This window comes from Marmota monax, unplaced genomic scaffold (assembly GCF_021218885.2).
Source record: "Marmota monax isolate L192 unplaced genomic scaffold, Marmota_monax_Labrador192_F-V1.1 WCK01_AAM20220418_F8-fsc00050, whole genome shotgun sequence".
NCBI lineage: Eukaryota > Metazoa > Chordata > Mammalia > Rodentia > Sciuridae > Marmota > Marmota monax.
Window position 1 is genome coordinate 9,461,615 of NW_026694552.1, and position 15,698 is coordinate 9,477,312.

The following is a 15,698-nucleotide window of genomic DNA, read 5'->3' on the forward strand; positions in this document are numbered from 1 at the left end:
TAAACTTTCTCCCTTTGAAAATGGCCATAAAAACATTTTCTATACAAGTTTAATGGTACAAAAAGGTGACCAAAAATGTTTTGAAGAACTTACCACATATGAGAAATGCAAAATTCAATCAAAACATGCATTAGTTGTGTACAAGTCATAAGGGATCATTGGCTTCAAGCTGCAATATATTACAGGACCATACACTGGAGACATTTTGGTATAACCTCCTACTTGCTTAAGCCCCATTAAGAGAAATTATAATGAAACTCATTGGAAATTTTGGCATCCCATATGATATTGCCAAGCAGTGACATTCCCAGGGGCTGTGAACTCTACTGAATAAATGAACACCTAACAAGTTAGCTTCTCTAGGCCCACTGATTACATATATAGGGACTGCCTGTGCAGTTGGTGTCAAAAATAAAACGTTGAGGTGAATCTGTAACAGAAGGAAAAACTATATCTCAATTAAGTGAATGTTTCTTTTTATAGTATGGATTTGTTAAATACCCTTTTCATTTACATTAACCCCAGTTGCCTACCAGTTGAGCTTGACCAACTCAACAGTTGGCAAATGCAAAACAAAAGGTTATTACAGAGAGCTTAATGAGTAGTGGTAAAAGTTTAAACAAATTGCTCCTGCCCCCCCCCATCCCCACCCAGCCAAACCAAATGGCAGGATCAATAACCTGTGGTCTCTCATTATATTGCAGCTTTTTCAACTATGAGCACATTAAACAAAATCAACTAATAGTATTTAGCTGATATGAACCCATGGGTGGATTTTTCTGTTCAGCTGAGTATTTCTCTGAGCACACTTCACTGCTCCACAAAAATGGCAGACTACAAAGGAACCACAAAGTATTCTGTACAGTGCTTGGAAGGCAACAACCTAAAGATAAATGAGCTCTAAGAAAAATGATTGAGGTCTGCTGAGACCGAAAATGGAAAAGACAAAGGGCCAGGGTCAGGTTAATTTCCACCAACATGCTTCTGACTATACTGGAGTAAGACTAGGGCTGGTTGAGTCTGGAAATAATTTTGCATCAATTCCAAGGCAAAACTCACAGGCTAAGAAAAAGCATATGCTCAGTGCCTAGACAGGGAGGAGGAAAAACCGAAAAGTGATCAAAGAATTGCACAGTAAAAAGAGAGTGATAACAGAGCATAAACTGAGAACAAATATAGGGAAATAGAAAAGAAAAAAAAATGATACATGGGGGAGGTAAAGTGGCAAAAAGCCATTGATTTCTTCAGGTTATTTCCCAGAAATGAGAAATTCCTATGCCTTCAAGTCTTTGTCTTAGTTTACAAGGTGTTTATTCTGACTTCTATTATGTCATCTGATCTCCCTCAACTAACCCACCCTTCTGTGATCAGGAGAAGGAAGAGGCCTTAATTCCAAATGGGCATCCTATACTCCCCTAGCCCCAGACATCCAAGATAAGAAAAATTCACCTCTAATTCCTGAAGATGTTGAAGCCAATAAACTAAGGGATAAAAAGTCAGTCATCACAAATGGTAGCCTATGCCAACAAGCTTGGCTAATGTTGAGGGCTGCATGGATCCTTAACAAGAAAACAAGCAGAAAGCAACATCAAGAGGCTGGGTGTGAAGACCACAGCAGAGCTTTGGGAATGGAAGCAAGCTCTGGGAAGCAGAGTAGAGGAGATAGAGAAGAAACACCCATTTTCCTGAAGGGATAAGAGGGTCAGGCATACTGAAAGATAGAGTGAGACTTCTAGACTGTGATGAGAGAAAATGGAAGGGGCTAGGAGAATTTGCTAATAGTCTCAGCCCATAGTAGGTTGCCCTCTGAAATCATTGCTCTGTGATTATAGAAATTTGTTTGCCTCTCCACACTTGTGTCTTTGCTGCTGTGTAACAAGAACTACCTGTCTTTTACATACCAAAGAAGTGAGATCTGCTAGCCAGAAGAATAAAATTGGGAATTCATTTTTTAAAAATGACCCCTATTGTCTTATATGTAATCATAGGTTTTAAGGGCTAACTAATGGCAATCTACTGAATGATAATAGCACTAGACTGACTCTCGGCCACCAACAGCCAGAAAATCTGACAGAGATGCCTCTCTGGCCAAAAGGTAGGCATGAAAATCAATGAACTATCCTTGCTCCAGGTGGTCATATCTGCAAGGAAGAGGAAAACCTGCATGGACTCACAGAACAGTGGATGGAGCTTTATATGAAGTCCTCTTAGGGCAGAGGCAGAAATACGACAGTTTCTAAACTCCATCCTAGAAAAGAGACTCAGGAGATTTGCAAGGCTCAATTGCTAGAAAAAAAGATCCCATATCACTCCTGACATACTATCAAAGGCTGGGCCAGTGCTCAGCTTCTTCCTTCTCTGGGTTCCAGGTCTCATAACATAGAACTCCTGTTCCTTCCCCACTCCTCAAAGTGCTGATGGGTTATTCAGGAAACCAATCTGAGTCTAAAAGCCAAGTGTCTTAATGCATCAAAGACAAAACATGCTTGAGGCCTGGCCATGAATCCTATGGCTCCATGTAGCCAAAACCAAGTTTCAGTCACCTTCAAAAAATAATACCCAGTGCCTTTTATTTCCATAACAAATAGACAACTGTGAAGGAAGTCATTCAAACCACACTGTTCCAATGCTTCTGTCTAGGGAAGTCTCTTGACATAGATGTTTCTGACGTGCACTGTATTTTGAAAAATTCCCACTGGTGTGTATTATGCTGAAGTTCATTCTGAGGACATGGGTATGTTCTTTCTCCAATCCCAGGGAGATGTGTGATTTTTTTTTAAAGAAAATACATTTAGAATAAAATTTGAGAGGGAGTAGGTGCATCTCTACCCCGAGTATTGAAGAGATTAGGGTTGGAGATATAATTCTGTCCAAGGCAAGCACTGAATTCCTTGTCTGTGACCTGGGCTAGGTGATTCTAAGAAGGATCTAAGAAGATAGCTACATATCTACATTAAGATTCCTTGGCTACTTCTGATTGAGGAGGAGCAAAGGAAGAAGAAGGAAGTACCCGAGGAATGGGGTAAGCCTAGTAGGAGGTCTCTTAGAACTCAATTAATGAATACCCGTTAGTTCCCAGGAAGAGCCTTGCTGCATGTTCAGACCTTGTTTCCCTGGTTTCTGCCATGGAAGGCCACAGGAGCAGTGTACACAAGAAGATGAGTATGGTGCATAGAGCACACTGCTTGCTATTTTGGTGCAAACACAAGGAACCAATGTTTAACATCAACCAGGGAACATTTTAGTCACAATGCCCCTTGCTTAAACCTGGAAACTCTCCCCATCAGGGGAGGATGGCTATGGGGACATTGTGTACGAGGACAACCACAGAAAGACTAGGTTATTTTCTCTAGCTGGTCTAGTGGAAAGAAATCATTGCTATTTTAAAAGCAATCATTACCAGTAGCAATGGTAGCTGCACTAGTTTTTAAAATGCTGAAAAGCCATCTCAGAAAATCAGGATGAACAAAGCTATTACTTCACTCTTCCTTTCTTCCTTTCCCTGCTCTTGAAACAAGAAACCTTTAGTCCTTTGCCTGGGAGGACAAATCAGTATGTGGTGACATGTGTGGAGCAGATAGGGAAAACTAGTTTTCTTCTATTCCATTTTGACAGAGTAAGTAGCTCAGAGGACTATTCCAAAGGCGCCTCAAGATGGGGCATACCCTGAGTTAGATAGACTGTGTTCCTATTGGTCTTAAATGCCTCCCTCTCTTTGGGGACATCTGCAGCCCATGTGAATGGGAACCATGTGAATGTGGGGAGAAAGGGCCATATTAAGTTGCTGGGTGGATTTCCCACTGAGATCAGGGCAGCAGCATATGGCTCCAAGATGCAACATGACCCTGGGAAAGAATTCTCAGGAGCCTAATGGAAGGCAATACTGGTTAGTGGGAAAAGGCCCTGGAATAAGAGCCAAGAGATGCGGGTTCTAATCCCAGCCCTGCCCCTAGCCAGCTGTGTGACCTCAGGGAAATTACTTTACCTCTGTTTCTCCATTTCCTGGCCTGAAAAAAATGAGGAATTTGGGAGTGGGTGATGTGATCTTAAGGTTCCTTCCAGCTAGAAAACTCTATGATTCAATCTAGGCTAATACTAAAGTCCATAAGGACACAAAGCAGTCATGCTAATGGCTATCCTTTCCAAAACAGTGAAGAGAAAAGGAGATTTTCTCTCAATTTACCTCTAGTTAACACTACTTATGAAGTTAGTTGTTCAGCCCAGCCCCTATATATACATTTCCCCTTCTTTGTCCCTATTTCTATGTATGTAGGGAAGAAAAATTAGGAGGTAGGAACAAGCAACAGATGGATTGTGTGTGTGCACATGTGTGTGTGTGAGTGTGTAAGAGAGAAGTTATGGGGAGTGGTGGCAAATGCTTGCTGACTTGATGTTTGCTGACCATGAAGCAGTCAACACAATGGGACTAGAGTGGTAAAAAATAAAAGGGGTAAATGAGCTCAGTGACACTTTTTTTTTTGCTTTGAAAAATGGGCTAATTTAAAATGCAATTATTGGAGGCTTGAATTTTGAACTACGCCAAGCCCCTCAAAGTGGCAATACAGAAACACTTCCTTATAATTAATTAAAAGAAAGATGGAAACTGTACTATTGTTACAGAAGACTGCTGATTCCAAGATTATTATAAATACAATATGTCCATTTAGTATTTTCTAGTGGTACATAAGCCACATGCAAGGAAATTCTCAGCTTGCGTAGAGCATGAGGAAATCTGGTTTCTTCCTCTGGTCCTACTCTCCCAGCAGTCATTAAGCTGCCTCTCTAATTCTTTATCTTAAAATGAAGGTATGGGACTAAATGAAATTTTAAGAAAGACAGTGGATGGAGTCTTTTGAAAGACCTGGTGTAAAGTTTAAAAATAGACCCCCCATCATTCTCTATCCCCAACTCCCATTCCAAAGTACCATTTTTTTTCTAATTAATTTTTAACTATTTTAGGAGGCAATATGAAAACTGTGAGCTTCTAGAAAGAATTAGGGGCTAGGTGAAATGAGTTTCTCAAATGTTTTGAATGGATCTACAAATGCAGGAGAGATCAAAAGGAGATCCTCATAATTTGGGGGTTGTTCATTGAATGATCAGAAGAAGCAGAAACCCATATTACCATCATCTCACTTTTCCTGAATCAAAACTGTTTCTGGTAATTAAGGACTTCTGAAATTGTCTAGGGACCTCTAGCTACCCCTTCCATCTGGTGTTTCTCCCTGCACATCAGCAATGCCACCAAGTTGCCATCAATCCATGTTGGGTTGTCTTATAGTATATTTCCTAATTGTGAATCAGCTGCAAAGGAGCATATGCATGTCTATGCACGTGTGTGCGTGCACACACACGCACACACACACACACACACATACACATACACACAGACACACACAGCAAGCTCATTCCATTCGTGGGAGGGACAACTGCATGTCACTCAGTAGCCAAACAAAAGCTTGGCTTTGAATGATGCACCTTTCAAAATATCTGAACAATTACAAAGCAATAAAGGAAATCTTCATATCTGCTCAAGGCAAACACAGAATTAGCATGCATGGCTTTCACCTAAATTTAGTTGTCTTTGCCATTATGGGCTATGATTACAGACAAAAAGCAGTGTTATGAACCTGTACCTCAAAGACTGAGAATTATTTTAAATGATCAGTCCTTAATAAAGAGAAATCCTTTCTAGTGTTAAAGTGAAAGGTTTCTGTATCTTCAGTATGAAATATTAGGATTATAGATAAAAAAGAGTTGCTTAAAATATGCCATAACATTTCATTTAAAATATAATTAGAATGTCTGGTCCACATTGAAATTATTAATGTAAGCATAACTGTTAAAAAGCTATCAAAAGACTGATTCTATTGAATTGGCCTCTGCTATTCATTTCATATTCTCCTGGAGGTTACTGTTTGGCAGTGACAGCATGATTTCTAAACTACATTATTCTTCTGCATTTTTTTGGTAAATTTTCTACATGTGTTTTTTAGACAAAAGAAAAATCACCAGTTTATAAAAAAGGAGCCTGAAGAGTTTGCTCCTGAAATACAGACATGAGTTTTTATAAAAAGGATATTGGTTTCTTGCTATAAAAAGTGACCGAAAGTTGTCAGACCTGAAAACAAATTCTCACAGTGTTTTCAGTGTTGGCTGTTTACAAGGCATTCAATAGAACAGAGATAGATGGATACCATACAGTTCATTGTAATAACTTGGTATGTTGGACAGCTTTCTAGATGAATCAAATATATAACATCCTTTATTCCAAAGTCTTATCAATTACTTATTGATTCCAAATTGCCCCAGTGGAGAAGTTGACCAGGAATTGACTGTGCTTTTTAACATCTACTGAAACATCTGCAGTATTTCCCAATTCTGCTTCATCTCTTTTAGCTAGTCCTGCCCCACAGTCCTAAGCATCTGGTGCCATAGTTATTAGTTGCTGGTGTTTCTACCCCTTGACAGACAGGATTGGTGCTAGACAACAAATTGGGGCTCAATCAGGAGTAAAGGGCAAGGCTGGGAAGCCGCCTTGCCATCCTCCTGGGAGCCTCCAGCATTCTTAAGATCCGGAGACAAGGGGCACTTGTGTTTGTCACTCTTGGATGCGCCAATAAGATTTTTTCCCCACACAAACATTTTAAGTGCTATATAAACAGCCCTCTACAGAAGGAAGACTGCTATAGTGTATGAGTGAGACAGGAAAAATAATGAAGGCGCCTAAATATTCAGTAGAAAGGTCATGGACTAGCACATTTGGCATCCCTGGAAAGTTACCCCAAAGGACGGTTATCAATCTATCTCTCATAATTGGTAACTGTGGATCAGTGGCCCAGAGGAGAAATCACAGGAAAATAAACCCAACATACTACAGTGTGTTTTTGAAAAATAACAACAACAACAAACGAAAAATTGAAAGCACCAATAGCCCTGTTGGACACTTCAGAGTGAAGTATCCTACTTTAGTGGTAGGATTGGATTTGTACTCTGGATTCTACACACTCTGTCCTCCTTCACATGGAATCACCAAGCGAGTCAGAGTCATCCAAGGACAGGGGCAGGTACAGGTCCTGTAAGAAGAGAAGAGGCAAAGTTAACTTTCCCTTTCTTGACATCTTGAGATTTGGAATGACTGTTTTAGTTTTTATAACTAGTTTTTCCCTAATTTTTATTTTTAAATGATTATTCATAAGAAACAGAAAAATGCATAGGGAGATAACCATATGCTAATGTAGCCTTCACCCACCTTTCCCCAAACATAACATCTTAGAGTTCTATTTGCACTCATTTGTTTGAGTGAATAATCCTATGCAATTGTATTGCATGCACATTTGTGTGACTATCACCAGAGTCAAGATGCAGAACTCTCAGCACAGGGCTCTCTTGTGACACCCTTTTATAACTATATCCATCCACATCTGCTTCCCCAAGCCCTGACAACCAACAGAGATGCTTCCCTCCTCTGTAATTTTTGAATTTCAAGGATGTTGGCTAAATAGAATCGTGAAGTTAATAAGATTTGGGGATTGATTTTTTTCAGCCAGCATAATTCCCTGGAGATTCAAACAAGTTGTTACATGTATAAATATATCAATAGTTTACTCCTTTGTATCCCTGAGTTGTCTTCCATGGTACAGAAGTAAACAGATTGCTTAACAATGCACTCACTGAAGGGCATGTGGAATGATTCCAATTTGGGACCATTGTAAATAAAGCTGCTGTAAATATTCATGTGCACGTTTTTATGTGAATGTAAGTTTTCATTTTTTTCTGGAATAAATGCTCAAGAGTGCAATTCCTGATTGCACTATGGTAATTGCATGTTTAGTTTAGGGTTTTCTTTATTCTTTTTTCCTTTTTTATATTTTTGTTTTGGTACTGGGGATCAAATCCAGGGTCTTCCACATGCATATTGAGTTTTATCAGGACTACCATATTGTTTTCCAGAATGGCTGTACATTTTTACCTTCTCACTAACCAAATATTAGTGATTTCAGTGTCTACACATCCTCACCAGCATTTGGTGCTTTCACTACTTTTTATTTTAACCATTCTTGTGGATTTGCAGTGATATCTCATTGAGATTTTAATTTGCATTTCTGTGATGGGCTAATGATACTAAAATATCTCATTATGTATTTAAATGATATCTGTATTTCCTCTGAGTGAAATGTTTCTTCATATATTTTGTTCATTTCCTAACTGGATTTTTTCTTGTCAGTTTTAAGAGTTATTTATATATTCTTTAAATAAGTCTATTGTAGATATGTGGACTTGCAGATATTTTCCTCCCTGTGAGTAGTTTGTATTTTCATAACTTTTGCATGGTCTTTGGCACAGCAAAAGTTTCTAATTTTGGTTAGGTCCAACCTATACAATTTATCAATTTTTTCTCCTGTAAATTGTTCTCTCTCTCTCTCTCTCTCTCTCTCTCTCTCTCTCTCTCCCTCCCTCCCTCCCTCCCTCCCTCCCTCTCTCCCTCTCCCTCTCCCTCATGCTCATTCCTCTTTTTAACCCCTATATTTAAGTGAAATATTACTTAGAAATCCAATTCATGAGAAAAGGTGGGGTGGCAGATTTTTACCCAGCTCCATCTTTCTCTGCACCTTCAAAAGTAGCAAAATTTGAAAACCACTATTTTTGTGCTTGATATTAGCAAGATACCAAAGAGAATAGAAAATCTAGAATCAACGATGTGGATATTTGGTAAAATGGGAGAAAATAACTTCAATAGAGAATTGTCTAAGAAAATTGGAGAAAAACTTCTGCTCAAGGTAGAGGAAAAAGTGGAACTGAGGAAGGAAAAAGAACAGTGGGAAAGAGAAATTCATCTACTATCAAGAATGCTTTCTACAAGGCATAGTGGCACATACCTCTAATCTTAGCTGTTTGGGAGGCTGAGGCAGAAGGATCACAAGTTCATACCAGTCTCAGCAACTTAGCAAGACTCTGAACAATTTAAGGAGATCCTGTCTCACAGTAAAAAATAAAAGGGCCTGGGGATCTGGGGATGTGGCTCAGCACTTAACCCAGGTTAAGTGCTCCTGGGTTCAATCTCTGGTACCAAATAAACAAGCAAACAACAATAATAAAAAATAATGATTTTTGCCAGCCAGGTGCAGTGGTACATACTTGTAATCCCAGTAACTCAGGAGTTTGAGGCAGGAGGATCACAAGTTCGAGGCCAGCCTCAGCAACTTAGTAAAACTTTGTCTCAAAATAAAAAATGAAAAGAGCCGGGAGTAGTTGTAGAGTGCTTGCCTAGCATGCATGAGGCCCTGGGTTATCCTCATTATCACACAGACACACACAAACACACACAGACACACACACACACACACAAAAGAGGAGATAGAATCAGAGAAAGAATGACTTTTATTGAGAAAAATGTGGCAGAAAAAAAATTTAGGCTACTGAGAATGGAAAGAAAAGTAAACCACATTCAGAAACCTAAGGTTTTAAACCTGGCTAATTTGCAATATGATACTGAAATGTCTTTGAATGTTGGTTTCTTCACTAGTGTAAGACTTTGGAGAAGACAATCTGTAAGGTTTCTTCCAGTACTGAGACTATAATCTGGAACTCTCAAAGGAACACTAAATGATTTTAAAAACACTACAAAGGCAACTGTAGCAAATGGACCCACTTCTTTTAAACCTACCATCCCCCATCCCCTCACTGTAAATCAGGCTTTGGCAATCTTCACTATAATAGGTTAGATGTAAATATTTTAGGCTTTCTTTGATGACCATGTATGATCTCAGTCACATACACTTCTTAGGGTTTTGTTTCTTTTACAATCATTTAAAGATGTAAAAACCATTTTTATATGAGTGAGCTATCTATGCAAACAGAGCCAGGACCCTGGTAGGATTTGGCACTTCCATTCTAAACTACCAAATGAAAGTTAATTAGAGGGGCTGGGGTTGTGGGTCAGCAGTAGAGCGCTCACCTAGCAGGTGCAAGGAGCTGGGTTTGATCCTCAGCATCACATAAAAATCAGTAAATTAAATAAAGGTATTATGTCTAATTACAACTAAAATATTTTTTAAAGTTAATTAGAAAACTAATAAATAGTCACTAAATACAAAACTGAGGGAATAATAAAACTACAACAAAAACTTGTGAACTTGATTTGAGGCAAAGTGATATATGATGGAGTTGTGTCTCTAAAGGATTTAGTTCTCAATTACTTGAGAAAAGTGAAAATTGAACATCATCAAAGGTAGCTTTAAGCTGCAGACTTCCAGAAATATGGCTTAAGACTGAAAATCTTTTCTTCCATAAGTGTAATGACATTGGCAAAACGACTTTTTCAAAACTCTGGAAGTGGATCAAATATTTATAACAATCTGAGAAGTGTTTATTGAAAGAAAATGGCCAGATCTTTGACCAGTGTGGGAGCTCCCTGGAAACTTCTGCTTACAGAGTTCTTCTTTATTCACATGACAGAGCACACTTGCTGTTAACAGTATTTTCAGGGGGCATTAATCACATGCAATTGTTTAAAAGTTGCAATGGCCTCTCAGGTTCGGTGGCACACCCCTGTAACCCCAGTGGCTCAGGAGGCTGAGGCAGGAGGATCGTGAGCTCAAAGCCAGCCTCAGCAAAAGCGAGGTGCTAAGCAACTCAGTGAGACCCCCTGTTTCTAAATAAAAGACAAAATAGGGCTGGGGATGTGTCTCAGTGGTCGAGTGCCCCTGAGTTCACTCTCTTGTACTCAACCCCCACCCCTCAAAAAATTGCAGTTGCCTAACGTGGGAGCAAAAGTAGGGGAAAATAAACCTTACTGGAGCCAGGTGTGGTAGTGCACACCTATAATCCCAATGGTTTGGGAGGCTGAGACAGGAGGATTGAAAGTTCAAAGCCAGCCTCAGCAATTTAGCAAGATCTTGTCTCAAAAAAAATAAAAAGGGCTGGGAATGTGGCTTAGCAGTAAAGCACCCCTGGGTTCAATCCCCAGTACCAAAAAAAAAAAAAAAAAAAAAAAAAAATAAGAACAACAACAAAAAACTTACAAGGAAAAGGTTAGCACTCTCCACAAGGGACTTTGAAATGCTCTAACATATATTCCTGGGATTCTAGAAGGTGAGGCATTTGTCAAGGACTGAGAGTAATCTTAAAAAAGACTAAAGAAGGCCCTAATCTCTCGCCTTTGGCTGAACTTGAGGCCCTATGTAAGCAACAAGTGAAGAGTTAAGGTAGAGTAGTAACCTACCTGTCAGAGCATTGAAACCTGCTCCAACACATGCACAGACCCCCTTAGCGAAGGTTAGGAGACTTAATGGATCAGGGTTCTAGAGACAGTACAAATTTGTGTTTGTAACTCTTCTTTTTTTTCCCTAACTATCTTTATTTTTTTGGTAACAGAAATTGAACCCAGGGTCCTTAACCACTGAGGCACATCTCCAGCCCTTTTTACTTTTTATTTTGAGATAGGGTCTCACTAGGTTGCTTACAGCCTAAGTTGCTGAGGATGGCTTCCAACCTGCAATCTCCTGCTTCACCCTCCTGAGCTGCTGGGATTACAGGCCTGTGCCATCATGCCTGCCTCCTCTTCTTTTTTTTTTTTAATTTTTAGTTGTATATGGAGACAATATCTTTATTTTTTTTAATGTGGTGCTGAGGATCAAACCTAGTGCCTCACACGTGAAAGGCAAGCGCTTTGCCACTGAGCTATAGCCCCAGCCCCTCTTCTTTTAAAATAAATTTTACTTTGTATATTTGAGGTTTACAGCATGGTGTTATGGGATACATATAGATAGTAAGTGGTTACCATAGTGAAACAAATTAATATCTATGATCTCACATTTTTTTGTGTGTGACAAGAGCAGCTGAAATTTACTTACTCTCTAATACAATGCAATTTTATTAACTATAGTTCTTACATATATTGTATATATGGTTTCTATATTTGTTCATTCTACATTTTGCTACTTTGTATCCTCTGACCTACATCTCCCCATTTTTTCACCCCTCCCTTGCAGTTCCCCTGGTAACACACTGTTTTATTCTTCACTTCTGCATATTTGACCTTTTTTTCTTTTCTTTTTAGATTCCACATATAAGTGAGATCATGTAATATTTTTCTTTCTGTGTCTGGCTTATTTCAAAAGACAACCACATGAAGTGGTAATTATAAAAATGTGCTGATGGACTTATTGTGCATAAAGATGTAATTTGTATGTCTATAACAGCACAAAGGAAGGGGGAAGAAACAGGAACACTGTAGCAAAAATTTTATCTATGATTTAAATCAAGTTGCTATTAATCTAAAGTAGATTGTAGTAAAATATTAATTATAATCCTTAGGGCAACACTGAGAAAATAGCTCAAAATAAAATCAGTTAAAAAAATCAACACGGGAGTTAAATGGTATACTAGACAATACATATTCAACAAAAAAGGGCAAGAATTGAGTAATAAAGAAACAAAAAGACAGAAGACATATAGAAAATAGCAAAATAACAGATGTAATTTCTACTTTACCAGTAATTACATTAAGCACTAGTAGTTTAAACACTCAAATTTAATTTCAGTCACAATGATTGGAAGAATAGACTTAAAAAAATAGTATCCAGCCTTATGCTAATGGAAGCAATTTAGATTGAAAGACATAAATATGTTGAAAGTAAAATGATGGGAAAATATCTATCATGAAATCAATAATTAAAAGAGAACTAGAATAATTACACTAATATTGGAAAACAACTGACTTTAAGACCAAAAAAAATTGTTACTGGAGACAAAGAACTTTTTATAATGATAAAAGGGCCAATGAGGGGCTGGGATTGTAGCTTAGTGGTAGAGTGCTTGCCTTGCAGGTGTGAGGCACTGGGTTTGATCCTCAGCACCACATACAAATAAATAAATAAAGGTATTGTGTCCATATACAACTAAAAATAAATTTTAAAAAGGGTCAATGACTCCAGAAAACAAAGTAATAAATGTATATGCACCTTAACAATAGAGCCCCAAAGTACATGAAGCAAAACCTGATGGAATCAAAAGCAGATACTAACAATTCAACTATTTTAGCTGAAAATTGTAATACCCCCACCTTCAATAATGAATAGAACAACTAGGCAGAACACCAAGAAGTAAATAGAGTACTTGAACAATACTATAAGCAAACAAACATCTATGGAATACTGGAGGACAGCAGAATACACATTGTTCTCAAGTGCCCGTGGAACATTCTTCAGGATGGATCATATGCTAAGCCACAAAATGAGTCTCAATAAATTTAAAAGGGTCAAAATCATAAAAAAGTATATTGTTTAAATATATGGTAATTAAATTAGAAAGTTATAATAGAAAGACACCTGAGAAATTCACAAATATGTGGAAATTAACCCACTGCTGACTAACTAGTGATTAAAGAATTAGGAAGATTAGAAAATACTTTGAGATAAAGAAAAATGAAGTTACAACATGTAAAAACTTATGGGATGCAGTTAAAGCAGTTCTCAGAGGGAGATTTATATGAAATGTTCTAAATGTGCTAACTCATTGATACAGTGGTTGCCAGGGGAAGGAGCTGTGACTACTAATGGGCATGGGGTTTCTTTCAAAAGTGATAAAGATGTTCTAAAATTAGGAAACAGTAAATGTTGAACAATTTTGTTATTATACTAAAACCTGCTAAACTGTATACTTTAAAATGGTGGTTTTTATAGTATGTGAATTATGTGTGAATGAGATGTTATTTTTAAATATACTTTAAAAAATCCCTGACATTAACAGTAGAATGCTGCTCATGTGATTTCTGAGAACACAACCATACACAGTAATATGCATGTATAGTTGTATAATGAATATAGTAATACTCAGGATGTAATGATGTGTATAATTGTAAGAGAGAGTTTTGTAGTAGCTTTTTCTATCACTCTATTGTGGCTACTGATGAATTTCATAATATAAATTTGCATATAATGAAATTTTGCTGCAGTAGAAAAATCACACGATTAAGAGTCATGGGACTCAAATTTTAGGCCCAACTCTGCTATTTAACTTCCTCTTCCAGGCCTTTGCTTTCTACATCTGAAAAATGAGGAACTTATAAACTATAAGATCTTTAATGTTCCTTTTAGCGCTAAAATTCTATAAAATATAATAATTACATTATTTTCTTTAGTTGCACTAAATCACAAGAAATGAGATGGATACTGCCAAGTTAACAAACTCCCTGGATATTTCTCAGGCATTACAAAAGTGCTCTTAAAAATATGAAGGTCACTTTGAGTCTTATCATACTAACTCACTGTGCTTTACCGTTTATCTCTGCTCTTAATTTTCAAGTAACAGACACTTTAGTGAAGTTGTATTGGAACAATGGGTGAAGGCATAGGGTAGAATTGTGAGGCGACTCCACTTGAAGCTGCTGTGACTTAGAATGTGTTAGAGGTACAGGCTAAGAAGAGAATTCACAAGACCAGAGCTAGGCATGAACTTCTGAACCTCTGTACCTCCATCAATTTATTTCACATTCAAAATGTGTTTTCTTGTGTGGGTAGAACAATGCTCAGGAAAAAGAATTATCTTAACATTCTGGTTTTGTTGATTGATATGTAGAAATACAGAAACACACATATTGCTTAACAATACAAATAATTTGCACCTGAAATTCATTTGCTTAGTCCCTTGGAGCCCTACAGAACAAAATGTTTGTAACAAATACAGCTGTGCTGGCGATACTCTTGCGTTAGAGAAAACAAAACCAAAAAAAAAAAATGGTCTCTGGTCCAAGGAGCTTATAGTCCAAAGGAAATCAGGGAAGAGTTTTGAAAAAACTGGCTTCTAGTTTGAGTTTGCTATTTCTCAAATGAATGCTGCACTTTTATGGTGTCGTGACTTTGTTCTTGCTGGGTTTTAATTTTTTTAAAGCTGAAATGCCTGTTCTCTTTACCAGCCATCAAAAGCTTACCCAGTCTTCAAGGCCCCATTTAAATGTCACTTCTTTGAAAAGCTTTCCCCATCTCCCACCCTCCCCCAGTCTGATGTCTTTCCCACCCTATTTTGTCCTCTTGCAGTCCTTTTTTTGGTGTCCATTACACTATGCACAGCCACACATATTAGAGTTATTTGCCCTTGTGATTTAGGGGTCAGGACTCTGTTTTATTCATCCAGCTATCTCTCTGGCCACTTCTAGAAAGAAGAAAGAATTTTTGGAAACATAAAGGAAAATGTATATTTAAATAATGTTAGTTTTATATTCAGATAATATGTTATGTTTAGATACTTTGCAGACAAAATGCCTCCAAGTGCAACTATTAATCTGGGAAAACTTTTAATTGAACGAGTTTCCCTGTTTTTAATTTTTTAAGATCTTGAAGGTGGAACTATCTCTAAAGGGGATCCTCGATAATTTTTTTGTTTAATCATACTGAAGCTGTCTTTAATCTCTGCACCTCTTCGTTCTCATCTACAAAATGAGAATACTATCTGCCCTATCTTTTCCACAGGAATATAACAAGGGAAAAGGAGAAATGACTATGGAAAAGGCTGAACCTTTATAGAAATGTAAAATGTTGTTCTCATTAAGTACCCGAAGATTTACTTAGTGTCCATATTGTAGCATTTGAGTATGCGGACTTTGGCTAACCCCCTTGCAGCTGCATTAAGGATTCTCCATGAGCTGCTTAAGAGGAGAAGCCAAAAGGCTGATTACAGCTTAGGGCCCCCATCACAGC

General features: G+C 37.9%; 1 protein-coding gene across 4 annotated transcripts in view; it reads right to left on the minus strand.

Annotated features, from left to right (window-relative positions):
* Positions 1-661: 661 nt before the first annotated feature.
* Dcx (doublecortin) overlaps positions 662-15,698 on the minus strand; it is a 115,356-nt gene continuing 100,319 nt past the window's right edge. For all 4 annotated transcript variants that reach the window (XM_058571647.1, XM_046420813.2, XM_058571648.1 and 1 more), the window contains exon 7: positions 662-7,076. In XM_058571647.1, the coding sequence (XP_058427630.1) occupies positions 7,020-7,076 (57 nt within the window). In that variant the 3' untranslated portion in view covers positions 662-7,019. The remainder of the gene's footprint in view (positions 7,077-15,698) is intronic.